We start from the raw sequence: 27,372 nt of genomic DNA, 5'->3' as shown, positions 1-27,372 counted from the left end.
CTCCTTTGAGTGTTATTGTCTGTGTATTGCATAAACCATAAATAGGGATTGTGAGTTTGATATTAGAAATATTTGTAAAAATAGACCAAAATAATAATAATATAACAGTTATCTGTTTAAATAGGAGACAGCCATATGTAGCCCTACCTCGAATTGCACATATTAAACAAATATGTAAGACAGCTTTCTTCCATTTGCACAACATCTCTAAAATTAGAAAAATCCTCTGTCTCAGAGTGATGCTGAAAAACTAGTTCATGCATTCATTACTTCCAGGTTGGACTACTGTAATTCATTATTATCAGGATGTCCTAAAACCTCCCTGAAAAGCCTTCAGTTAATTCAAAATGCTGCAGCAAGAGTACTGACAGGGACTAGAAAGAGAGAGCATATTTCTCCAGTTTTGGCTTCCCTTCATTGGCTTCCTGTTAAATCCAGAATTGAATTCAAAATCCTGCTCCTCACATACAAGGTCTTAAATAATCAGGCCCCATCTTATCTTAATGACCTTGTAGTACCATATCACCCTATTAGAGCACTTCGCTCTCACACTGCAGGCTTACTTGTTGTTCCCAGAGTATTTAAAAGTAGAATGGGAGGCAGAGCCTTCAGTTTTCAGGCCCCTCTTCTGTGGAACCAACTTCCAGTTTGGATTCAGGAGACAGACACTATCTCTACTTTTAAGATTAGGCTTAAACTTTCTTTTGCTAAAGCATATAGTTAGGGCTGGACCAGGTGACCCTGAATCCTCCCTTAGTTATGCTGCAATAGACGTAGGCTGCCGGGGATTCCCATGATGCATTGAGTTTTTTCTTTCCAGTCACCTTTCTCACTCACTATGTGTTAATAGACCTCTCTGCATCGAATCATATCTGTTATTAATCTCTGTCTCTCTTCCACAGCATGTCTTTCATCCTGTCTTCCTTCTATCACCCTAACGGGTCGCAGCAGATGGCCGCCCCTCCCTGAGCCTGGTTCTGCCGGAGGTTTCTTCCTGTTAAAAGGGAGTTTTTCCTTCCCACTGTCGCCAAAGTGCTTGCTCATAGGAGGTCATATGATTGTTGCGTTTTTCTCTGTATCTATTATTGTACAATCTACTGTGCAATATAAAGCGTTTTGAGGCGACTGTTGTTGTGATTTGGCGCTATATAAATAAAATTGAATTGAATTGAATTTGTAGATTGCCATTTCACCCTCTTCATGCTGCTGCCTCCTCTGCAGCCTCATATCATTCAAGAACTCAGACACTCTTCCATCAGGCTTGGTCTTGCAACCATTACCTCTGTGGTCACCAGCAGTTGTTCCAGGCTGCAAACGGCCTGTTTAGGTATAATAATGCAGTATTATTAAAACAGTTGAAGATGACCACAAAAACAATTTAAATTTACACATCCCACTTCATCTCCCTTACCTGTGGTAGGATGATATCATTCCTCTGAAGTAGGAGGCTAAACTTACTAATGCCACTGAACACATCTGCAATAAAATGGCAAAAGGCCACAAAAGTGGCATCTTCCATTGATTTCTTAACCTGTATGATACAAGAATAAAAATTAGTTACCTAGAACATTGAAACATTCTTAAAAAATATAAAGTCAATAATAATTGCATTAGTGGCTGTAATGAAAAGAATATTCTAAAATAATGCACTGAACTTCGTAGCTCGGCCTGCAATGTCTGCATTGGCAGAGAAACCTGCCAAATAGTCCGTGTGGTGGTACACAGCAGTGAACTGCTCTGGTTTCAGAAAGGTCTCCACGGCCCTTGAAACATGTGGAAGCCACCTTGTCCCCTTCACCCCACTGGGCATCCAGGCATACAGTGGAAAGGCACAATGTGGTCATCTGCCTCTTGCTGCAGAAGGGCTATGACACCCCCTTGGCTGCCCAAATTAACAGCAGCACCATCAGCCCCCAGAGCAATGATTTTCTCTAACCAGTTACTGCACTGGTCCCCGAGAGGAGCAAATGCTTCCTTTGAGGCAGCATGAATTCCTAAAGAAATTTAAAAAAAGATACCATTTACATATTAGATCAAGATTTTACAATGTAGTCATTTTAATTTTCAGTTTCTATATTCATGTATTATTGCTATTTTTAATTTTCAATGATAGGAATATGCTATTACATATGGTTAATCCAGTGACAAGATGTAAGGCATATTGTTGATGTAGGCTACGTGACATGACATGGCTTACCTTGGGCATGGGCATGCTCGACCTCAGTGTGTCCAATCAGTATATTCGCTGGTCTTCCTTTTTGCAAGATATGAGCGTACACAATGACGCATTCTTTTGTGGCGATGTCTGTGTCTCCATCGATCAGGAATGCCATGTATGCACTGTTCGCAATATCCACTGACATCTTTTTTTTCAATGTGTCTGCGATGACACCTATAAAATGGGCGTACGCAACATCATTACTGTAGGTGGGGTTTACGTTCAAGCCATTTTTCTTGTGAAGAATTATTTCTGACTTGAACTTAGTAAACAGAACTTCTTTTGCAATATTGTAGGCAATGTTAAACTTAATCATCATCCCGGCCTCCTCTGATGACCTGTTTACTTCTGCCTGCCGCTGAAAGGCGGTGGGGAGAGGGGACACTTCGGCAGAGCATTTATCACAGCATATAATGTGGTTTAGCGATACTGTGTGCTTCTTCAAGCGTCTCAATTCAAAACGTATTAGCACCAGTCACAAGTGCAGCGTTGCCGGTGTTCCAGATTAACTGGCGTCACAGATTAACTGGCGTCACAGATTAACTGGATTTGGTCTAACAGATGTGTGGCACACTTGCGTTTCAGGAGCTGCTACCGACAAACCAGCAAAAAAACACCAAATGTGTCATCTGTGACACTTGTCAGGTTATCTCAAACACACTCTGTCAGTCTGCATGCATAACATGTAGTTGATATAATTTCCTTTAAGCATAGTACCTAAATGCTGCTTTACCCATGTTGACTGAGTAAGACTTGACTTCATATTGATCAGTGTACTTAGCTAACACCACTACTAATAGCCAAAATGCAGTTTATTGTTGTTGTCGCTGATGCTGTTAATGACTAATGAGCGATTTTTAGTGTCTCCATCGATTTTATCATTAATCATAGTGCCAATGTACTAAAACAAAGCTTTGAAGGAAACTTGCTGTGGCTAATAAAAAAAAATGGAGATCAAAGTGAAAAACGAGAAGGATAATTTTTAATGAAAGGGTGCAAAATCATTTTTATTTCCCATATATTACTACCTATCATAGAGCCCGATCTTGTAATAATAAAACAAAGGCAGTTTTGTGAATTTACAGCCTATTTCCCCTTTTATAATGGTGTTTTTTCCTTATACTAGACTTGTACATAGCACTGCTTCAAATCTAAAAGTCAGTATCACTAGTGCCTACCTTGACAGTCTAAATGAGTACATCTGAAAACGATGTCCACCACATAAAGAACATACATGCTAAAAAGTATTCCATATATGATACTGTAACCACATCTCTTTCTCTTTCATTCTGTGTAGCGGTTGTGTTGTTTTTGTATCTATGTAGATAAAAATAAACACCCTAGTTTGTTACCGTTGTAGGACAGTGAGAATGGAAAAAGTTGTGGCTTAAATAGATCCTATCACGCATTGTTTTTTCTACTGTCTACTTCCTGTTTGTTTCTTTTAACAAACTTTGTTAATGTTGCTGAGTTCACATGCAGGACATGAACCCCCTCTTATACTCCTAGGGCATAACACAACTCTTACTGCACAACACACAGCTGATGCTTTGTTGTTATATTTAATATACTAATATGCAATCAAGCACAGACTCAGGGTAGCATGGTTTTGATCATCTTTTCTCTCCATACATTTTTCTTCTTCTAAGTTAATATTGGTTTCTGTCCTAATAATTTGTGTTAGTAAAACTATGTCCAGTTGGTTAGTGATCACCAATTTTTCTGTCTGTATCTGGAAGTCCCCAATCCCACAGGATCTTAGATGGGTATTCTCAACCACCCTAAGGGCACATCCCATTTTGACCTCTGGTCTTCTAGGCCATACTCTCCATGGTATGTCTCCTGTATACTATGCCCGCCAGTTGGTTATGGTGTTCCATGTATGCCATGGCTGCTACAACCTTGTATCCTGCTGTTATATGCAGGATTGTTTCAGGGGCACCTTTGCATAGCCTGCACCTGGGGTCTTGTCTGTGTGGTAGACCCTAGACTGTCTGGATCTTGTGCTTAGAAATGTTCCTCTACTACCATGATTAGTCATGATTAGCCATGATCTTCTCTTTCAGGTTAGCTGATACTTTGATCAAGTAACACTTTGTCAGTTTCATTTGTGAAGACAGTTAAGACTTTTTAAAGTCTTGAGGTCCTATTTAGTTTTCAATTTTATTGAGGCATGGAAGATCCTGACTTTAAATGTGGTCACACAAAATATTTAACCAAGAATTACAAATACTTATTACAAATAAGTAGTTATAAAAGCTTACTTAACACACTTTCAACACAGTCTCGATTAAACAAGCAACTAGCTCATTTCATAATCTATATGTTTCTAGATGTACATCTAATTATGTTGCCATAATATAATTTACTTGATAGTATGGACCAAGTATTACATCAACTACAAACAAGTCTTAAATAACTTGTTTGTAGTTGATTTAATACTTTTTTATAGTTAATTCACATTTTATTAACTAAACAAAGTTTTGTTAAAAATGCTTGTTCATCCAGTCATTCCCTTGTCTCTGTTTTGTGCTAGCAACATTATGTCAAGTTGAATTCCCAGTAAAAACAAGAATGGACATGATCTTGTTTCAGAAATATCTTTGATAACCATATCAGGAATATCTTACTACCTGATTTGGATATCTGTGTTTTTCTCATTTGCTCGTGGCTCAGAGTCCTTTGGCTATTTTCTTTGCAGAAAGAATAAAAGAAAACATACAAAGATGCTGTTGGAAAATAACTTTTTTAATAATAAATTTGCAAAACTGATAATAAAGACAGAGAACCATTTCGCAAGGCTTTTGTAAAGTTGTGATACTATAAAATGATTACCCACTGTTTCTGAATACTACATGAATATTACAACAGCCCACTGTCACCATAATGACAGTAACACATTCAGGACTTTAGTAGAACTGCACGAAAATAGCTGCTTCCTCAAATCTCTCTACACAAGACAGTGAGAAGACATATATACCACCCAGCTGTCAGTGGGAAATTCACTGTCCGCTCAAGCAACAAAAAGGACCTCGTACTTCAAATATGGTGAGTACCTTTTACAGTTTTGACTGTTCCAATTGCAACGTCAATTAACAAATAAACAAAATTCTGGTATTTCAAAAATGTTGTATATTTTAAGTCTAAATTATATAAAATCCTATCTCTGAAACTGTCTGCTAATTATGGAGATAATCCACAAATTATGAATAACATTATCCATATTACATTTTTATTATTGCAAATATAAGTGTTTTTTATACAAAAGTAAACCTGAATCTGGTTGACTGAGTATTAGGGCCACATTTAGAAAAAAATGTATTCATCATTTTGAGAATGAAGTCAAAATGTCAAGAAAAAAGTCCAAGTAGTATATTGAGAAAAAAAGTTGAAATACTAAGAAGGAAAAAAAAGCATACAAATGCGGAAGAGTTGGCTGGAAAATGACCAAGGATGTATGTTATATCACAAGACATGATAAGCTGGCTGATCAATTTGTTTCAAATTCAAACTCATCTACACAAGATGTTTGTAGAGGTATGGCAGCTGTGGCAATTTGTCTTGAAAAACAAGTTTTCTCCACATTTTGACTTTTTTCTTGCAATAGTATTTTGACTCTTTAATCGAAATAGAATTGCAACTTATTCTCAAAATTATCAGTAATATTTTTTTTTAATGTGGCCCTAACACTCGTAGGTTGTCCGATATACATGTCACTATTGTTAAGAGTTTGATTCTGCCACGACAGAATATGATATTGACCAGCATGATCATTGCAGCTGTGACAACCGCTCCTCTGGCACAAGGTATGCTTCAACAATTACAAACTACTATGTCATTCATCAAAATTACTATAAACATAAAAAAAATATTCAAATTTCAAGTCATTCTAAAAAATATTTTGCCATATTATTTATTAATTATTAATTAATGTATTAATATTATGTAATGCCAGATAACTATGTCTTTAATACTGATACTCACACAGCATTGCCTCTGGCATGTAAAATATAAATGACTGAACGAACTATGAATCTGCAAAAATGAATACATAAATAAATAAATAACTTTCATTTCCAGTTGCTGTTATTCATTTTTTTTAAAATTTATCCAAAATATCTGGTTTTCAATTTAGTGAATAGTTGCTGGTATTCATAAGGTACATCACAAATAACAAAAAATAAGAATTTTCCCTTTTTGAAATTTTAAGTTTTTAATTTTGTATTTTTCTTTTTTCTCTCTATAGGGTTTTTGGACTGTAATCTAACTCAACCTATATCCCATAAGTGTTTTGGAATATTGGGACAACCACTCATGTTTTACTTACCTACTAGTCTAAACACAAAGACCAGATTGGAGAAGAATACAGATATTATTTTAAAGTTAGCAAATTACTCCTTACTAAATATAAATGAAAAATACAGGAGTCGTTCTACATTCTTCACAAATGGAACATTTATGCTGAGAAGTGCAACAAAAAATGATTCTGGAGGGTACAAGATGGAAAAACACACATCTGATGGTGTGTTATTGCACACAATAATTGTAGAATTGGACATACTAGGTAAGACAACAATTCCTATTTTCTTCATATAATATATGTGTAACAGCAATAATGCATATGATATGGATTTACTGTAAAGGAGAAAATAAACAAATTTCATTACAAATGTCTTGATGCATGCTCAATCATCCAGGTAAATGAATCCAAAAGAGTTGATTCTGTTCATCTGGATGTAACGTTTTCAATGGGAGAAACATTTGAAAATGCTACGTCCAGATGAACAAAATCAGCCCTTTGGGGTACATTACAAATCGTTTTAAATGTTTCGTGTCTAGATTAAAAATGTTTGTTTTCAAGCAGTTTGTCTAAGAGTCAAAATTTGCACCTGCATTTTCTTTAGTGAGTTTTCAAAGTCCCTGGAAGCAGAGTTTCTATAGTATTTTTATATTAATTATTTTGATGTAATACTACTCTTTTTTTTTTATACACTTAATAACCAGTTGCATAGATGACATATACAACTGCTTTGTTGCATCTTTTACTGTAGACAGCTCTTAAACATACTTTGTGAACTGCAGTTATGCGGTACATTTATCAGCTAATGTCTCTAAAGAAGTAATTTGTTTAATAGTTTCTTTTACTGGAATTTAAATAAAATCTGAAATTAATATATAGGCAACAGTTTCCAGTTGGCATCACATTTTTAAGTGACTATATATTTGTTTTTCAGCCCCTGTGTCAGAACCAGCTATATCACAGACGTGTTTGTCACCAGAACAGAAGACAGTGAGCTGCTTCTCTGAAGGAGATGAAGTAGAGTTCACTTTGTCGTTGCATGATAACTCACTGATACAGACCAGACCCAAGAAAACAGACAAACACAACGTTTCAAACATTGCCATCAGCTTACATGGTCAGATGATGGGAGACTTGACATGTATTGTTCAAAACAATGTCAGCAGAGCACAAACAGTCGTCCACCTTAGAAGCTGTAAAGGTAGAGTCATGACATTTTATTTTATCTGAATATCTTTAAAAATATATATTTTTTTGGTTCGTGTATTTTGTTGTAGCTATTTGGCATATGTGTGTGCTTTGATTTATTTTACAAAAAAAAGAAAGAAAATGATCTTTCAACTCCATGGATAGCTTGCATTTTTAGTTTATAGTAGTTTACAGTATTATGCACCAAATTCAAGTATGCATCTTGGGCTTGAGGTCATGTAGCCCTGTAAATGAGAGTGCATTATCTCAGTTCCTTATTAATGTTGTTTTCTATATCTTCTAGATACAGTTTCTCACCTCTCTGTTGTGAATGTGGTTGTGGTGACAAGCATTTCCATTCTACTTCTGGTTTTGGCCCTATTTCTTGGTATGAAATGTTTCAATAAGACAACTAACTCTATCACCGTTAATGAAGGTAAAAGATACATGTTCACTTAATGTTCTTGTCTTTATAAACTAGTATAAAAACCTGGACAGTTTTCTTGACATTTCTGAAAACAATAATAATAAATACAAATATTTTGAAAAAACTAGAAATTGGAAAGTGTGCATTTATGTATTGGGAATATGTACCTTATTTTTACCATTCTGTATAATGTGAAAAACAACAAAACAATATTATTATTCTTTAACTATGCAAGGCACAGTTAAAATGTCTTATTTTTTCACTTCTTTCAGTTGATGCAGAAGAGGAGGTAGTCTACTCAGATGTCAGAGTGAAGCAACAAACAAAGTAAACAACAACCACTTCACATCAAAATGCAAATTAATTTTCTAATGAAACATGAGAAAATTAAATTACATATATTTTCTCTGTACATAGCAAATGCTTAAGGTTAAACCCTAAATCCGTTGCATGCAAAATATCGCTGGGTGAAATACTAACCCCAAGTTGCTCTGTGATGCATTGTAGTATGAATCTTGTGAATGAAAAGTGCTGTGTGTGAATGAGGCAACTTGTATAAAGTGATGTGATAGAGTAGAAAAGTGCTATATAAGAACCAGTACATTTACCTTGTTTTTGTTTATTGTTTTGTTTTTTTGTTTTTTGTTATTTTGCCCTATCTACAATAGAAATGTCTTTTTTTAAAACAATGTGTCATGTAAAGTGAATAAATAAATAAATAACACAGGACATTTTTTCTGTTTTTTGTAATAAAAACTTTCTGCTTTATATTTATATATATATATACACAGGGGACGCAGTGCTAATGGAAGTTCATTCACATACACCATTCTACACGTATATCCGTGCATGTTTTTGCATTGACCAGGGTTTCTATAAATATAACAACAGAGGTTGTGCACACTGCACAAGCAAGATATGGCAGGAAACAAGTGATACTTGAATTCTGTGGTTATTGCAGAACATGTTTCTGAACACGAAAGGATGGCACTGCAATGTGTTTTTTTTAATTCAAAAATGAAAATTGAAATTTAAACACAAAATGATTATCGGTTGTTGCTGTCAGAGAACAGTGTATTTAAAACAAGATACAAAAGTGCAAGTCAGACAGAGAGCACCATGACAGCAACACCCATATACTGTATGTCCTGTCTGCTCAAATCCAGATAAATGCAGTCAAATCGATTGGGCAGCGTTTCATAATACAGATGAACAATGACTCAAAGCATACAGTCAATCCAACCCAGGCCCTTATTAAAGCAACGAAGTAGAATATTCTTGTATAGCCAAGTCAGTCACCTGACCTTAACCCAGTTGAGTATACATGTCACTTGTTGATGATGAAACTTCAGACAGAAAGGCCCACAAACAAACAGCAACTGAAAGCAGCTGCAGTAAAGACCAGGCAGAGCGTTAAAAACGAGGGAACCGAGCATCTGGTGACGTCCATGAGTTCAAGACTTCAGGCAGTCATTGCCAGCAAAGGGTTTTCAGCAAGTATTAGAAATTAACTTTTTTTTCAGTTACTTAATTTTTGCAGTTGCTTTTGAGGCCCTTAAATGAAGACATTGTGTTTAAAAATGCTTTAGTTCCTCAAATTTAATGCAATATTTTTGTTCAACCCACTGAATTAAAGCTTAACGTCTGCACTTCAAATCATCTGAGTTGTTTCATTTAAATATATTGTGGTAAAATTACCAAAAAAGTTCTGTCCAAATATTTATGGACCTAACTGTATGTTTATGTATTTTTATAAGTTATCATCTGTAATGAGAGCTTGAACTTTTTAAAAAAAGAAAAAAAAAAAAAAGAAGAAAAAGTTAAAAAGTAAAATCTTATTCTTAACTGAAAAGACCTGTGCTTGTTCAGCTTGTGCTTCAGCTGTTAAACCGATAGGCCAAGAAATTAATTAACTGGATCAGTAAAAATCTCCTTGCACAGTTGTCACTACAGGGTTCTGTATCTAGGTGGCAGTTATAATGAGACACCAAAAAAAAAAAACTGAATGAGAGGATTGTTTTGTATATTTAATCAAAAATATTTTGCACGTAAGTTGTGACTGCCTGAAGCCTACAGCCCATGTGTTACACCCTTTGAGGCTGTGGGAGTGTGTGGGTGGGGTGTTTGCCCGCTCTCTCCGCCTCCTCTTCTCTTGCCACTCCTACCCCTCTGTCTCTCTCTCACTCTTCTCTCTCCCCAGGACACAGCTGCTTTTCAATCTATACACCTAAAAACCACAAACCAGGCGAGAAATTTGGGTGTAGTGATGGATGCAGACCTAAACTTAGAAAAACACATTAAGACAATAACAAAATCAGCTTACCTCAAGAATATTTCAAGGATAAAAGATCTGATGTCTCAACAGGACCTGGAAAAACTAGTCCATGCATTCATCTTTAGTAGGCTTGATTACTGTAACAGCATCTTTACAGGTCTACCTAAAAAATCAGTCAGAACACTACAGCTCATTCAGAACTCTGCTGCTCGAGTCCTCACTAAGACCAAAAAAGTGGACCACATCAGTCCAGCTCTGAGGTCTTTACACTGGCTGCCTGTCCGTCAGAGGATATTTTGATATTTGATTTTATATACTGTTTTGTTTGTTTGTTTGTTTGTTTGTTTGCTTGCTTGTTTTAATCAAATTTAAATCATGCTTTTTATTTGTTTTTGTTTTTAATGTCTCTGTAAAGCACTTTGAATCACCTTGTTGTTGAATTGTGCTATATAAATAAACTTGCCTTGCCTTGCCTTGCCTTTTCATTGGCCATTTGACACCTGGGCCCAGTCAGCAATCACCTCTCTGAGGTTATATAGGCTGGGGATGAACTGTGTGTGAGGTGGCTTATTCCCCTGTGGCTCTACACCATTTTTCCTAGGTACTGGAAAGGCTCCTTTGCATGTTTGTCATGCCCGTGGTGAGGAGTTAAGTGAGAAGTGCCTCCTTTATTTGTTTGGTAGTTTTTTTTTTCCTTTGTTCCTACGACTGCTTCCTTTGTTTCTTTGGCATTATTGGTAAAATGGTGTTGGCGGCTCTTTTGGTTAAGATTATTTGTAATAAAACCATATTATGTACTAAACACCTCTGTCTGGTTTCCTTTTCATTCCATTCTGCACCAATTTGTTACCGGTCCCCATGCTCACACTCCTAGACCTCTCCGTGGGTACGTAACACCATGGAAATAACAAAATGATGTTTCCTCCCTCATGATACTGCTACTTTGCAGCCGTTCTGCATTCAGTTGTGTATTTAATGACTGTACTGGAAGGCTGGCAAAGAAAGTAGACAGGAGCACCTGGCATCTAGTGTACGGCTAAGAGAGGTGACTAAGGAAAATTCTTAAACTGACTTGTATGTGAGGCTGGATACTGAAGGAGAAAATGCCTTGTATTAACTTGTTAAAATTGAGCATGTGCAGTAAGTTAAGATGAGTATTTTAAGGACCACCTTCAGAGAGGAAGGCCTCAAATGGAGTGAAGATAGTGAAGAAGGAAGTGCAAAGGATCAGTAAGGAAGAGTTGAACTGTGGTTGATCCAGATTACATACCTGTGAAGATATGATACAAGATACAGTCTTGGAGAGTGGAAAGATGCAAAACAGAACCATCCCCTGAAGCTGTGGGAAAGGTTTTTTTTAATTAGGTTAAGGAGGGAGGAGTTGATCAGTGAACAGCAGTATGGCTCCAAGAAGGGTCAAGAAAGAAGACTAGAGAGTCATATGTTAATGAGACAATGTTGATGGAGAAGTATAGAGATGGCCAGATGGAGTTGCACTGTGCCTGGGTGGAGAAGAGAAAACTGGGCACTGTATGAGGAAGAGTGCCCAAGAACTATATGATGGTGGTGCAGGACATGTACGAAGACAGTGAGACAGTAGTGCAGTGTGAGGAAGGAGGTCAAGGTGGGGGTGGGATTACATGAGGGATCTCTCTGAGCCTCTGAGGTGGAGGTATGCATCACTTATACTGTCATCAGGGTCTTTAGGATGCAATCTAACATCAGGGTTAAATAGATCCAACTCATAAAAAAGTTGATACAATGCTTTTGTTAAATTCCTTGAGTTTAAATCTAGACTTCAGTCATATTTTGATTGTTTCTTTCAGAATCCATTGCGGTGGTGCACATAGCACAAACTAAATTAATTGCCTGTTTGTCCAAAAGATTTTGAATCTGACAGTATCTTAACATTATTGTTACAAGTCTTTCATATATAATTGTAAAATCTTTTGACTACCTAAAAAAAACAATTTCTGTTTGTCTTTCAGATGATGCTGAAGATGATATTATCTACTCAGATGTTAAAGTGAAACAGCATACAAGAAAAGCAACACCACGTTCAAATCAAGATGCAAGTTAGCTTTCCCCTAATACATTCTGACCTAGCACCAGTCTTAAACCTGTTCATGCCAAGTTACCAGTTTCAGTTAGAAGCTCTCACCAACATCTTACATATAACACTGGAGATTAAAAAAGCTGTGGTCATTAGTGTTTGTGCTTTTCTTGTGCTGTGCTTTGTATATATAGCAGATAACAGCAAAGGTGAGCTGTGCCTCTCTGAGACAACAGCAGAGTCAAGCATCAACCATCATCTCATAGCTTGAGCATTTTAGCTAATATTCACTGTGTCTGTCATGACTGTAAAACAATGAAACTATGTGATACTAACTTAGTTGCACATGGTGAGAAAGTGCATACTATACATGCATCTTGCATAACACTGGCTTGTTTTTTTTTTACCATTAAGAATCATAGCAGATGACAAAATGCCCAAATATTCTATCTAACAATACAAAAAAACATGAAAGATTTACTCTAGAAATAGTTGTAATTGTGCTTCTATTACAGTTTGTTATTTAAGTCATGTATTTTCAGTGCATACAGCTTTTTGCCTGCAGCTTAGAGTCTCAGTATTGTATGTATCAACCTGCAACTTGTGAATAAGAATGATTGTTTTCCTTTACATATATTAGTTTCTGATTAGTGGTTGTTCTGTCAATCCACATTTGCTCATTCAGAACCATATGTGAGAGATCAGATTTGTAAACGTGTAAACAAATATCGAAATTTGAACAGAGATTTGTGAATTTTTTGTCAATGCGTAAAATGTTCTTAAATATAAACGTAAACGTGTTGCCAACTCTGAAAATGCGTGCATGGAAATGAATAATTTACTACCTGACATGACATCAAAGCACACATGAAAACTCCTCAGTTACAGCTTCTTTCAGCAGACTGTCTGTTAATATTAACCCTGGGATGAAGCATTACAGGCTCACCACCAGGGGGCGCCAGTACCAGTGATTTTAGCCACCAGCTGCCTAGTATGCTGCAAGTGCTAGTTGCATACATATAAAGCAGACTTACATGGAGAGACTACACAGGCTGAAGGACATGTATGCTGTAAGTACATGTTTATGTCATTTTGTAGTCTAAGTATAGTGTAGCTTTGTAAAAACTGGACTATTATTGTTAATGCAACAACTGCTAGCTCAGTTTATGCTTCAGCTATCAAACACATATACCAAGTGACAGAAATGAGCTAACTGGTGGGTTCAGCACCTATCTGGGAGCAAGATAGTAATAGTAAAACCTTACAGCAATGTGATGGAGATAATTTGATTCTATCCGTCTAAGACAGACAGAAAAAAATAGACTTTTTAACTAGTTTTTTTTTTTTTTTTAACTCAATCTTGTAGAGTGAGAGGATGGCTGAGGAATGGAGAATTGCACTGGTACCGTTTTTTAAGAAATCTAGTAACGTACAGAAGGATGAAGTGGATGAGCCATACCATGATGATAAAGGAAGGTTTTGCAGCTAGGTTAATAAGAGAGAAAATGACGAGTGAGCAGCAGTAAAGCGTAATGCCAAGAAAGAGCACTACAGATACAGTTTACTTTCAGGGAGTTGATGGAAAAGTATAGAGACGATCGGAAGGAGCTTCACTGTGTCTTTGTGAAATAATGTCCCAAAAAGTATAAACAACTCTAACTACACTAACATTATTCTATTACTTTTATACCAGATCATTTAACTAACCTTAATATATTATAATCAGATCTCTCTCCTTGCAGTTTATATGATATTGTACCTCTCTCTTTCTCACTCTGTGTGGGTGTGCTCGTTCACTTTCTTTGTATTTTTAAACATAAACTTCAATCAGTCAGTGAATCTGCAACAAATTTAAAATGGAAAGAGCTGTGGTTTTTACCTAACATAGTTTTAGCATCCCACATTAAGGTGTCAACCGATACTTGCTGTAGACCATGTTGATGAGTTCAAATTGCAGGACGTGAGAATAAAATCCTTTTAAAGGCATATAGTGCTTTATTGGTATGTTTACAGAGATTCAGAGAAGCATGCGGTATCACAGTCAGTCTAGTGAGAATATAATATGGGATTATCTGGGACATATTCCATGATTTTCCATGATTTAAAGGAACCCTCAATGCTGTCCTTTTGCATATATTTTAAAGCACACCTTATAGCATTCTCAGCTGTTACCAACAGTTTAACCCTGAGATGATTTTCTGGGCTACACTTAGTAACTGTAAGTAAAGATACTCTTTTTAAATTCCATCCATATAGCAGCTCAAAAATGCTTGATATTAAGAACATGTGAAATAAAATGTCTGAATAGCATCAAAAGTAATACTCTAATTTGTCTAATTACTATATTTACATGTTTGTATAAGTAAAGACAAGTATGATGAGACACTAAACGCTTGAGTAAGACTTAGGTGACTTTAAATACATGCTTACTCATTTCTGTCCAAACCACAAGACAAACACAGCAGCCCAAGGCCCGTCATGCCTGCCGCCACAGAGAAGAACTCCAGGTGCTGGTAAGTAACACTAAACTCAATTCTCAACAGAATGCAGTGAAATTACTTTACTATTTTAAAAACAGTTGTTGACTTATTAAAATAATGGGAAGTCTTATACTGTGAGTATCTGACATACAGGTACAACCCACACATATGCACACAGAACTTTAACTAAAGCAAGAAGCAGCATTGTTGATTAATGTCAGAGAATGACTCCCGTTAATTCATAATGGGCTCACATGAATATCCATAGAATCTGACATAAAGCTTGGTAACTGCTCTCATGGGATTAGCTGTAGCACAGGTCATCTCCTAATTGGAACATTGGTGAATGCTCCAATCTGCAGAGTATCATTGGGCAAGATACTGAACCCCGAGTTTCTCCCAATGTGTTTGTCAGAGTTTGAATGTGTGTGCAACTGTAAGATAGTAAGATCGAAAAATTGTGTGTGTATGAGACATGTTGTAAAGTTCTTTGAGTGCTCAAGTGGAAAAGTGCTATATAAAAACGAGTTTTTTAAATATCTACATTGAGTCTAGTGCTCTGGTTGTGCTGAAGGCAAATAATGTCTTCCTCGATTTTCTTCATGAAAGGGAAAAAAGACTAGAAATATACCATCCAGGTGCCAGTGGTGAATTCACATGCCAGAGAGTAAGAAGTGATCTTCTTTTAAATGTGGTGAGTGACTGTTGTCATGGCGACATTAGTTAAAAAGCACGCAAATGTCTAGTATGTCAATAGTTGTTGCATTATTTTCCAAAGTAAGAATAGTTTCTATTTATCCATCATGTAGATAATCCACACATTTGGTAGTACACTACACATGCAAAATAATCTGATTCTGTCCAAACAGAAGATGATTTTGATCTACATGATCATCGCAGCTCCAGCAATGACCGCTGTGGCACAAGGTACACTTCAACTATTAAACACTACGTGGAAGAACAAAATAAATCTACAATGTTAAGTCATTATTAACCTCCTAAGACCCAAACTCTTTCATGGCATGCATTTTTAATTTCTCTTTGCTATTTGGGCTGATTGGGACCTGATGAATGTAAAAACAAAGAATAACCAGATTTTTATTTTTTACCTGATTTTTTTTTTTTTGACTAAAATGAGATCCACATATGAGCACATTTGTTTTAAATTTTAATAGAACAGTGGCAGTATAATGTAAGTGGATATCAGGCCTTGTAGAGTAAAATTCAGTATTTTGGTCTAGAAAACCCAAATGTTGAATGATGTCCACATATGTGGACCCCAGGTCCTAGGAGGTTAAAGCCTTTAAATGTTTTTTCTTATGATTTAATGTTTAGTCTGATGAGAGAACATTTCTGTTTGATATAGTGCTGTACAACATTACATCAGATAACAGTGTCATTAATACTATTACTCAAATTACATTCACATGGATTTTGTCAGTAACTATTAATCGGTTACATAAATACAAAGTTTATGGTTTTCTGTTTAGTGCAAATACATGATAGTTATTAATTTCCCTCTTTGTATACATTTGTTTATTTATTTTCTTAACAGGGTCTTCAGAATGCAATCTAACTGAACCTGGACCCCAGACGTGTTTTGGAGTTTTAGGAGAACCACTTGTTTTTTACATACCTAACAAGCCACATATAAAGACAAGCTTGAAAAAGAGTACAGATAACATTTTAACCTTAAAAAATGATACATTAATTAGTCTCAATGAAAAATACAAGAATCGTACTATATTCTTCACAAATGGAACATTGAAGCTCAACAAAGCAACAAAAAATGACTCTGGAGCGTACAGGATGGAAACACACAATTCTACTGACGGTGTGTTATTGTACGCAGTTAACATCCATCTACATATACTAGGTAAGACCAACAACTTATTGACTTATTGAATAACATCTGTGTAATAACAATGTACACGTCAAAATGTGGTTTAGAGCTAAAATCAGAAAAAGCAGGTAGTTACATGAACAGTTTATAGATTGTATTTACCGTTGTTCTTATTGCTGGTTATATATTATAAGAGAGTTATCAAATTATCATTCATTTTGTGGACACATTTTACATAAGTAAGCTATAAGTAAGCACTTACATAAAGCCTGTATTGATATGTATTTACACTTCTTAGCGTAGCAGTGAACGTCATATTACAGTTGATACTGTGTCTATATGTGACTGTTTGTCTTTCAGCTCCTGTGTCAGAACCAGCTGTTACGCAGATGTGTTTGTCACCAAACCAGATGACAGTCAGCTGTTTCTCTGAAGGAGCGGAAGTAAAGTTTATTTTGTCTTTGGATGATAAGACAAACTTACAGCCTACAGGCAACGGTATAGAAAACCACAACATTTCAAATGTTACTATCAACTTACCTGGTCAACTGATGGGAAACCTGACATGTGTTGCTCAAAACAATGTCAGCAGAAAACAAACTATCACCCACCTTACAAGCTGTACAGGTAGTGTGCTTCAAATATTTTGGTACAAAATATATGTAATAGAAATGCACATGTTAAATGTATTGTAAAGCAATAATATATATTTGGATAATCAAAGACGTTAATAACCTGTAACTATCTTTAAAAGCAGCATAGATCTGTTTTAAAAGATTATCTATGTTGACAAAGTGTCCTGAAGATCATAAAATTCGCAAGCTACAGTTTTTTTTAAAACTTTAATGATTTAGCAGGTACCACTAAAAACAGAGTTTCTGTAGCCATATATGATAGTTTGCAGAGCTGGCAATGGATGCTAAATTGCAATTCGTACTGTATACATATGTGACCACATGTTTGTCTTTCAGCTCCTGTGTCAAAACCAGCTGTATCTCAGATGTGTTTGTCACCAGAACAAAGGACAGTCAGCTGCTCCTCTGAAGGAGATGAAGTAGAGTTCATCTTCTTATTAGATGATAACGTGTTGATCAAAACCCAACCCAACATTTCAGAAAACCACAACATTTCAAATGTTACAATCAGCTTACATGGTCAGCTGCTGGGAAAGTTGATGTGTATCGTCCAAAACAATATAAGCAGAGAACAAACCATCATCCACCTTATAAGATGTGCAGGTAATATAAAAAAAATGTTCTACTTAGATATTCATTTCTTTTATATTTTTAATTATTTTGTTTAGTTTATGTATTCATAGGCATTGTTCGAATTAAGTTATTTATTTGAGTTAAAAAAAAAATCAATCTTACTTATAGATACTGAAATATAAATTGCAAGTGACTTGAGGCGATTATATCCCATTTAACTCAGTCCATTCTTCTTAATGTTTCAATTTCTAGGTAATATTTCTGACCACTGTGTTGTGACTGTGGCTGTGGTAGGAAGCATTGCCATTCTACTCATTCTGGCTGTGTTTCTTGGTATTCGGAAATTCCAAAAGACAACTGGCATTATGACTGTTAATGAAGGTAATATTTTAAATTAACTATATTGTTGCTATCAATTTTGTCTCAGTGAGTACCACACATGAATGTATGCCAAATTGTTATAAAACCTTTACAGTAAGCGCCATTATTTGTATTGCTTCTGTACAGGACCACAAGGGATTTTAAGTAAAATATTCAATATGTGATTGAAATGCTGACTTTCACCTTTAATTCAATTAGTTTTACAAAACTTTTTATTAAATATTTAGTAATTACAGTCATTTTTCTCCTCAGCTGTAAAAGCCTGATGGGTTATTGTTGTCATCCTGACAACGGTGGGCAGGTGGGTGACATGGACACCCAAGTTTATCAATGTGATATCTTGAGAATAAAGCAATGTAGGAGTTTCAAATTGATATCTTTCGTGTATCTACAAAAAAATCATAACTTTTGAGAACAAAGTGAAATGGGATTTTGAAAGTTATAACATCGGTCTATCTACCTTGACGCTGAGGGTACCACTGGCCAGTGGAGGTATTTTTTTTTCCAGTCTCTCATTTTCAGAGGATCAAAATTTACTAGAAAACTAACATGATTTAAAGTGTAAGGATCAGTTTTACACTTCAGTCTTGCAGTAAGACTGCCTTCAACCCATAAACATTACCATGGTATTTTCTTTCCTTGTGATGCTCTTCCAGGACTGCACTGCAGGACCACCTTCTGTTGCTGCTAGTTTGCAGGCTATCAGCCAATTATGTATAAAGTGGCTGACTGGTCATTGAATAATATCCCATCTCTTTGCCTTAAGACAATCTTGGGCTTCTTTTGTAGTATGTTATGGGTCATTATCTATTTGCAATGTGAAGCACTGCCCAATCAGTTATGTAGTATTTGACAGAAACTGATCAGAGAAAATAGCCGTTTGCTTCAGGATTCATCATGTACTTCTACCAGCAGTCACATCATCAATAAGCACGATCGACCCAGTTCCACTGGTGGCCATTTGCCCGTAACATTACTTTCACCTAGTCATACAGTGTGGTATGCTTGAGCTCATGAGCGATTTCACTCCTTTTCCATACTTTTCTCCTCCCTTCTGATACAAGTTAATATTGGTTTCATATGTCCAGAAAATTTCTTTCAGAAATGTGCCGGCTCTTTTTAGATCAAACCTCGCCTTACTCTGCTTGAGTGTAACCAGTGGTTTTCAGCTTGTTATGAACTTGTTATGTTATGTATTTCCACTCAGGAAGGTTGATTCCTGAATGGTCTTGATTGTAGACCTTGACCGTGATACAATCATCTCTTTATGTTCTTGATTTCTTTAGATATTGTGGAGTTCATGAGGTGTTGTGTAGGTAGTGTGTTAGGGATCATATGTGGATAAATGGTAGTGGCAAAAAGGATGAAAATAACTGGAGTAAATATATACACTATATTGCCAAAACTATTTACTCACTCATCCACATAATAGAATTTAGGTGTTCGAGTCACTTCCATGGTCACAGGTGTATAAAATCAAACACCTAGCCATGACGACTGCTTATATAAACATTTTTGAAAGATTAGGTCTCTCCCAGAAGCTCTCAGGAATTCCAGCATGGTACCGTGATAGGATGCCACCTGTGCAAAAAGTTCAGTCATGAAATTTCCTCACCACTAAATATTCCACAGTCCACTGATAGTGGTATTATAAGAAATTGGAAGTGAATGCTGTGGGGCACAGTACTCAGAGGCCCCCAACTTTCTGCAGAGTCAGTAACTACAGACCTCCAAACATTATGTGGCCTTTAGCTTAGCTCAGGAAAAGTGCATAGAGAGCTTCATGGAATGGGTTTCCAAGCCTTACCCCCCCCCCCCCCAGTGCAAAGTGTTGATGCAAAGTGTTGCAAGCAGTTGTGTAAAGCACACCACCATTGAACTCTAGAGCGTGGACGTGTTCTTTGGAGTGACACATCACAGATGGGATCAAGGTGGGGTCAGAGAATATCTCTTGGATAGAAGAAGAATGGTGTATTTGAGATGGCACTGCAGCTCAACCTTATACGTTTTTAAGAATATACAGTTGATGTTGTTTTGCCACTCCTCAATGTTTTGCCATCTCTCTGGTTTATTTCTGTGCTTTTTCCACATAATGATGGCCTCCTTTACTTATACTGACATCTACTTGAGCATTATATTTAAAATTACATCAAAAAGCTATAAAATACAAATTTAGAGCTTTGTTATGACTTTAGATATGATGTCTGCTTCATTTTTCCGGAAATAAAAAGGAAACAGAACTTGGTAATGATGCTACTTTTCCATCCATTGTGTGATTCATTGATTAGAGGCTTTGTAATTAATCTTGATTAATCGCATTTAATCGCACAAGAAAATTTGCCCCAAGGCGCCAATTTTTTTTTCATTTAAAAGGGTTTTATTGGGTGACAGAATCAAATAATAGACATGGACATTAATATTGTAAACTCCACCTCTTTTAATTTCTGGAAAGAAAAAATAGGGTTTAAACTGCATTTCAATTCAAAACAGAAGAACAAAAAATAATATCCCTGGCCAAAATTGGGCAGACTTAAAAAGAAAGTGCTATTTTAAGTGGTTTATGTAGATTTTCAAAGTGGTATTGTCTTTAAATAATAATAATAATAATAAAAATTTAAACATAAAGTGCAGTTTTTCTTATTAAAAAAATAAGGTAGAAACATGTGACCTGCAAGTGAGAACAGTCTCTCACATGGGACAGAAGTGGCAGGATACTTGTGGGCCAGGACACACAGCTGTGGGTGTGTCCCTGCTCGACTGGACCACCACTGCAGCAGGCCGTCTTTCTGTCGCTGATGGTGGATTCTGCTCTGTACAGACTCAGGGCCCTGTTACTCAGGGCTTCTTCATCTGAATCAGAGTCTGAAGACAATGAAGAGAGGAGGAGGCACTTTGTCTTTGCTGGCTCCTTTGTGGTGGCATCTTTACACTGCTCCTGCAGCAGGGCCTCAAGGCTGCTCCAAACTTCTTCTCGCTCTCCCCTTGCAAGACACTTGAAATCCTTAAAGCATGGGTCAAGCACAGTAGCTATCTCGAGCCACTGATGGTTGAGTGTAGCTACACGTTGGGATAGGTCCCTTGTGAAGGCAGTCTTAAATTTCACCATGTAGTTTGAGTCATCATTGGAGACCTCCATGGTGTGATGCAGGTGGCAGAAAGCAGGTAAAACCACTGAACATGAGACATATGTCTCACCTCCAAGAAGCTCTGTTACAAATCTGTAGTAGACAGTTCAAGAAAGTAATTATTAATCTTTTTGAAGAAACAGTAACAATAAGTTAAAAAATAGTTTTAATTACCTGCATGGCTCAAGAACAGTCGCCAGCTTTTGGAGGTTTATCAGCTCTGATGGAGTTAAAATCACTAGCTTGTGCTTTTGTTTGTCTAAAGAAGCAAAAACAACCTCTTGATTTTTTAGTAGACAAGAAACCATATCCAGCACAGAATTCCACCCTGTGGAACATCCTGTATGAGTGGCTCTTTCTGTTGCCCCAGTCTTATTTGCTCCTGGTGTAGTTCCTCCACATTAGCAGGGCTGTCTGTAATGCATCTAATTTTGTTTGCCTTTCAGTGTCATAAAGCTGTTGAATTTTACTTGAAATAGTCTTCAAGTAAAAGTAGTTGGAAAGCTGGATCACCTGACGCTAACTGTAGCACATTTTCTAACCCCCATCTTCTACCACTGATAGTGGTCTACAGTCCAGAGCAATCCATTTTGCGAGAGAACTTGTCCGATGTTGACTTACTAATTTTGGTCCTGAAGCCAGTCATTTCATCAAGTTTAGGCTGTTGTTGGTACTCAAACTGACACTGCTGGAGCTAGCAGCTCCCACAGTTTCTGTGCTCACTGCAACATATTTTGCATTTAGATGGTACTGAAAGGTTGAAGTGCTTCAGTGGTATCCAAACTCCTTTTTGCACAGTTTGCATAAAACCACGCTTTTTTCAAGGCTTCCATCAGGTAGTCTTTTGAAATGAAATTTGCCTCCGATCAGTCCTAGCAACACGCTTTCTTCTGATTCTTTGTAGCTCTGATGTGTGCATCAGTGTAATTGTTATACCAGGAAATCCAACATTGACAAAAGTTCCTCTTTGCTTGGAATGCAAAGTGTGATTAAATGCGTTCCCCCCCCCTTTTTTTTCTAATTAATTAATCGCAATTATCGGGTCAAATTGCCACCCCTAATAATTATCCAATTTTGGGCCTAATGCCTTAAATTAAAGGTAATTAAAACTAAAGTCTTTATTTCAATCACAGTTTTTTGTTTGATTTAAAATCCACTGTGGTGATGTACAGAGCCAAAGCTACAAATATTGTGTCATTGTGAATGTTTGTGAAAACTTTCTTGCTACAAGTTTTTGATGTACAATATTAATCTCCTTTGATTACACAAGACACAGATTTATCTTTCTACTTCTTTCAGACGATCCTGAAGAGGATGTTGTCTACTCAGATGTTAGACTGAAGCAGGATGGAAGAGAAACAAGAGAAGCACCACCGATTTCAAATCAAGATGAAAGTTAACGTTGACTTTCGGTCAAGTAGCTAATAAAACTATGCCAGGTTAGCAGTTCCAGCTGTGCAGTTAATGTAAAGGTAAACATATTGTTGGGTCTAAACATAGACCCCGCTGTATCCAGGACTTATTCCCATGAAAGAAAAACAAGGCAACAGCGTTCGATCGTTTACTTGCGCAAGGGAGGCCTCGTCGGTATCTTAGCTCATCACGAATGACCCCGATGATGGCCTCCTCTCACTGCCTTTTATTGAGAGACAGTTCACACAAAACACAGCAAAGCAACGTCCACATGGTTCTAAGGCATTGTGTGTATATGTGTGAACTTTTGTATGTAAGTAAGAATGTGTGTGTGTGTGTGTGTGTGTGTGTGTGTGTGAGACCTCCTGCTGGGCAGGAAGCTTACATCAAAAAGACCTTCACAAGGATGTTGCCTGTAATAAAAGACTACAGCCCCCTACACAGAACCCCGAGAATCTGGGGAGGGAGACAGTGAAATTCCTTTTGTAGAGATGGTAAGCATAAAAATGACAAACATTTAACAATTCACTCTAACACATATTTTACAAGTACTCACTGGATTACTTTAATTTTGAAGATAATTTTGAAGAAAACATAAAGGGATAAAAAAGGTATTTAGAAGGCATTTAATATAATGAGATATTAAATGAAATTAAATACTTAATACTTAATATTCAAACTACATTTTATTTGACATAATTTAAATAAACTACAACAACCCTGTAAAAGTTCTAATCAACATTTTACATTTAACCTTGGAGATTGAATAAAAGGCTTTGGTCAGTGATGGTGCTTTCCTCGTGTTGTGTTTAGCAGACGTGCGCTGTGCCTCTTGTTTGAGATAAAAACACAGTGAAACATCATGGTTACTTTTTTCTGTGCCGTCATGACATTAAAACCACAAACTATATCCTGTATTCACTGAGCTGCTAAACCTCTAAACCATGTGACATTACCTAAGCTGCACAGACATCATTGAGAAAGAAAAAAACTGTATAATGCATAAAACACTGGCTTGTTTGTTCACAATTGATGATCATAGTAGAGACTTAAGAGATCTAAGATCATGAAAACAAGGTTTTAATTTTTTTGAAGATGTTTTACCTCTCATCAAGTGGAAAGTCCCTGTTATCTAACCCCTAGTAGGGGCTGTCCCTTAGGAGGTGATCATCGGCCCACTATTAATCATCTGCGACATGACATTCGCCATGGTGTGTAAAAAGGCATGGGCCATTACCACCAAAGGTTTTGGATGAAACCACTGTAAGACCTTTACCCTATCATGTGACCTATTGAGGGATCTCAGGACTGCGTTGTGGGTAGCTGACAGTTGGTGTCGTAAGCTGCTCGCTCTGTTCGAAGGTGGTTGTTCACAGTGGAAATAGATGGTCTCTTTTGCTCCTCTTTCAAACCAACCATCTGTCTTCTCAGTCCAAAATGTGAACATTGGCATCCCTGAAAGAGTGACTTTGTCCTTTAGGTGCAGATGTACAGCTGAGTCTTGTCCTGTCGAGGTGGCTCTTCTATGTTGTGTCATGTATTTGTCGAGTGGCTATGCTGTTTCTGTGCAGTGTAGAGCTCACTGCACTGCACAGCATATGCTTTGTTGCTTAGCTTGAGTTTTGGATGACTGAGAACCAACAGAGACATCAAGCAGCAATACAAAAACATGAAGGGCACAAACTCCCCTGCAGGCAATTCTTCTAAGTAGTATTTTAATGCAAAGTGTGATTAATATAAATATCTTGTGTAAGGTGTGAAATGTGTGACAAAAGTGTTGACATGTGTGAAAAAGTCAGTACATGGAGTTTGTGAGACACGTATAACTGTGTGTGTTTGGTCGGCAACCTGGTGATGCAATTCAAATTTCATTTTTTTTCAAATGCAATGACAATAAATGCAATAAATGAAGCTTGTTGACCAACATTTAGATTTCCAGTAATATTTGTCAGGTTTTGTGATCTCATGCCATTTTTTTAAGTACAATAAAATCTGTGCTCTCCTCGTGTTTTACATAAATCTGTCTCAAAGTGTTACATTTATTCTCTGTATGTATCTCAATCACACAAACCATTATGTTTAAGTCAAGCATAACATAGAAAGGGACAACGCTGTAATAACCTCACATGAAACAAGAATTGGTGTTTTATTTTGGTGTTTCGCTTTACATGTATTATTTGGTGATTAGTGATAATTCTGTGATGAACTAGTAAAAGCTGTAACCTTTAGTAGTAAATGGAAAAACGCATAGTATCAGCACTCATCACATGGTGGAGCCAAAGTTTTTACAGTTAACTAAAAGCAATAAAATGCAGAGCATGTGATCTGCAAGATCTTGTGAAATTCACTCAGATTTAAAAGTGTGGCGTGATTTGTAAATGTGGAGACAAATCTGTAACTATGTGCACAGAAATGGGTGATTTTCTGAAGCTGCTGAGAAAAAAGACAAGCCATCACTTGCAGCTGTCACATTTTACATGTGATTTTTGTTTCACTCCTGCTGTGGTAGCAAATGTTTATACATAAATGTGTGTGAACAGACTTTTCTCTATCTTTTGACATAAATCCTGAGACGAAGATCACAGGTTCATGCTGTCTCCCATGCAGTACTTCAGAACATACATGTTAGTGCGTCTGTAGCAGAGACACTAAAAAAAGAAAGAGTTGTGGCTTTAATCTAATGTGGTTTTCACACCAGGGTGTTAACTGATACTTCCTTTTGCTTCTTTTCACAAACATTTGTGGTGCAGACTATATTGAGAAATGTACATTGCAGGACATAAAAAAGCAAAATAAACAGTTAACATTAATCCTGTGATGGTAAATGGTAAAAGGCCTGTATTTGTATAGCGCTTTTCTAGTCCCTAAGGACCCCAAAGCGCTTTACACAACCAGTCATCCACCCATTCACACACTGGTGATTGCAAGCTACATTATAGCCACAGCCACCCTGGGGCACACTGACAGAGGTGAGGCTGCCGGACACTGGCGCCACCGGGCCCTCTGACCACCACCAGTAGGCAATGGGTGAGGTGTCTTGCCCAAGGACACAACGAACCGAGACTGTCCAAGCCGGGGGCTCGAACCGGCAACCTTCCGATTACAAGGCGAACTCCCAACTCTTGAGTCACGATCGTCCCACATGTTGAAGAGCACAGGTTCAGGCTGTCTGCCACGCTGTTCTTCAGTATATATCACCAGGTCCTGGCAGTAACAGTGACTTAAGCCTATTTTAAGACATCCGCTACCCAGTGCAGTTGGTGTCAGGCAGACACAGACAGACAGGATAAATCATATGGTATTCAATTTTTAGGTGTGTTCATAAGTATCCAGTGGTATATCTTTGTTTAAAAAACAAACAAACAAATAAAAAGTCCTCAAAATAATATTCTTAACACAACTGTAACAGGAGCATCTGGATTCAGTATCTAGCAGTCAGCTATAGTGATAGATAGTCTAAGGAGCTTGGAAAGAAAAGCGTCTGGACGTTTCACCTTGCATTCGAGAAGCTTCTTCAGTTCTAAGGTCAAATGGTGGAGAGTCTCAGATAAATGCAATAGTAACAGAATGTGACTACACCATATTTACGTTCCTTGTGTTACTTCTTTCAGATGTTGCTGCAGATAACTTTTTTAACTCCAAACTTGTATACAAAGAAAACATCACTCAAGTCACAGGAAAACTTTAATTTTTGCGCAAAACATTATATCTGACCTCAACTTAGCTGAAACTCTACAATGATGATTCCTATCAAAGTAAGACATCTGCAATTGATGTTACTTTCTTATTACATGAAGAGGTATTCTTCACCCCAACCGGTCGCAGCAGATGGCCGCCCCTCCCTGAGCCTGGTTCTGCCGGAGGTTTCTTCCTGTTAAAAGGGAGTTTTTCCTTCCCACTGTCGCCAAAGTGCTTGCTCATAGGGGGTCATATGATTGTTGGGTTTTTCTCTGTATTTATTATTGTGCTATCTACTGTACAATATAAAGCGCCTTGAGGCGACTTTTGTTGTGATTTGGCGCTATATAAATAAAATTGAATTGAATTGAATTGAATTGAATTGAAGAAAGGTAGGACATAATTCAAATAAACAACAACAACAATATTGACAATATTGTAAAAGTCCTAATCCAAATTTTACCCCCGGGGATTAAACAAAGCCTTTTTTCAATAGTGTTGGTGCTTTGCTTACATTGTGTTTTGTTGAGAAGATGTGAGCTGTGCCTCAAGCATCAAAGCTGGTCTTCACTGCGTTCATTGTCACAACCTTAGAAACCACAAGGTCGTGTGGTCACTGAGCTGCTAAACTGCTAAACAACTGCTGCCGTTGCACAGAGGTCAGTGTGCAACTACAGTATCGGTATCATGCATAACAATGGCTTGTTTGTTCACTATTACGAATCATAGTAGATGATCCATAATAGTAAATGCTCACTTATTCTTATCAAGTAACAATACAAA

At 36.9% G+C, this 27,372-nt stretch overlaps 2 protein-coding genes across 3 annotated transcripts; both read left to right on the top strand.

The window, feature by feature from the left end:
- The first annotated feature begins 5,080 nt into the window (after window positions 1-5,080).
- Window positions 5,081-8,744, top strand: LOC109203855 (uncharacterized). The gene is made up of 6 exons (XM_019363660.2): window positions 5,081-5,266; window positions 5,967-6,024; window positions 6,465-6,782; window positions 7,453-7,719; window positions 8,011-8,142; window positions 8,406-8,744. Exons 1-6 carry the CDS (start codon window positions 5,264-5,266, stop codon window positions 8,462-8,464), a joined length of 837 nt encoding a protein of 278 aa, XP_019219205.1. The 5' UTR covers window positions 5,081-5,263; the 3' UTR covers window positions 8,465-8,744.
- A 4,631-nt stretch (window positions 8,745-13,375) lies between these two features.
- LOC102083115 (uncharacterized) lies at window positions 13,376-25,258 on the top strand. 2 transcript variants are annotated; one of them, XM_019363853.2, is made up of 11 exons: window positions 13,376-13,531; window positions 14,640-14,679; window positions 14,914-14,974; window positions 15,551-15,635; window positions 15,811-15,868; window positions 16,497-16,817; window positions 17,145-17,411; window positions 17,756-18,022; window positions 18,245-18,373; window positions 22,798-22,976; window positions 23,449-25,258. In XM_019363853.2, exons 1-10 carry the CDS (start codon window positions 13,496-13,498, stop codon window positions 22,896-22,898), a joined length of 1,365 nt encoding a protein of 454 aa, XP_019219398.1. In that variant the 5' UTR covers window positions 13,376-13,495; the 3' UTR covers window positions 22,899-22,976; window positions 23,449-25,258. The 2 variants fall into 2 exon arrangements, with proteins under 2 accessions (XP_019219398.1, XP_019219399.1); XM_019363854.2 differs by lacking the exons at window positions 14,640-14,679; window positions 14,914-14,974.
- Window positions 25,259-27,372: the final 2,114 nt, after the last annotated feature.

Source organism: Oreochromis niloticus, linkage group LG10, assembly GCF_001858045.2.
Source record: "Oreochromis niloticus isolate F11D_XX linkage group LG10, O_niloticus_UMD_NMBU, whole genome shotgun sequence".
NCBI lineage: Eukaryota > Metazoa > Chordata > Actinopteri > Cichliformes > Cichlidae > Oreochromis > Oreochromis niloticus.
This window is presented reverse-complemented; position numbering and strand designations above follow the sequence as displayed.

Coding starts and splice junctions, on each gene's coding strand:
- LOC109203855 (XM_019363660.2), top strand. Junction 6,025..6,464: donor AACCGCTCCTCTGGCACAAG/GTATGCTTCAAC, acceptor TTCTCTCTATAG/GGTTTTTGGACTGTAATCTA. Junction 8,143..8,405: donor CTCTATCACCGTTAATGAAG/GTAAAAGATACA, acceptor CACTTCTTTCAG/TTGATGCAGAAGAGGAGGTA.
- LOC102083115 (XM_019363853.2), top strand. CDS start 13,496: ATGGAGAGACTACACAGGCTGAAGGACATGTATGCT. Junction 14,680..14,913: donor CTGGGCTACACTTAGTAACT/GTAAGTAAAGAT, acceptor CCAAACCACAAG/ACAAACACAGCAGCCCAAGG. Junction 16,818..17,144: donor CATCCATCTACATATACTAG/GTAAGACCAACA, acceptor TTTGTCTTTCAG/CTCCTGTGTCAGAACCAGCT.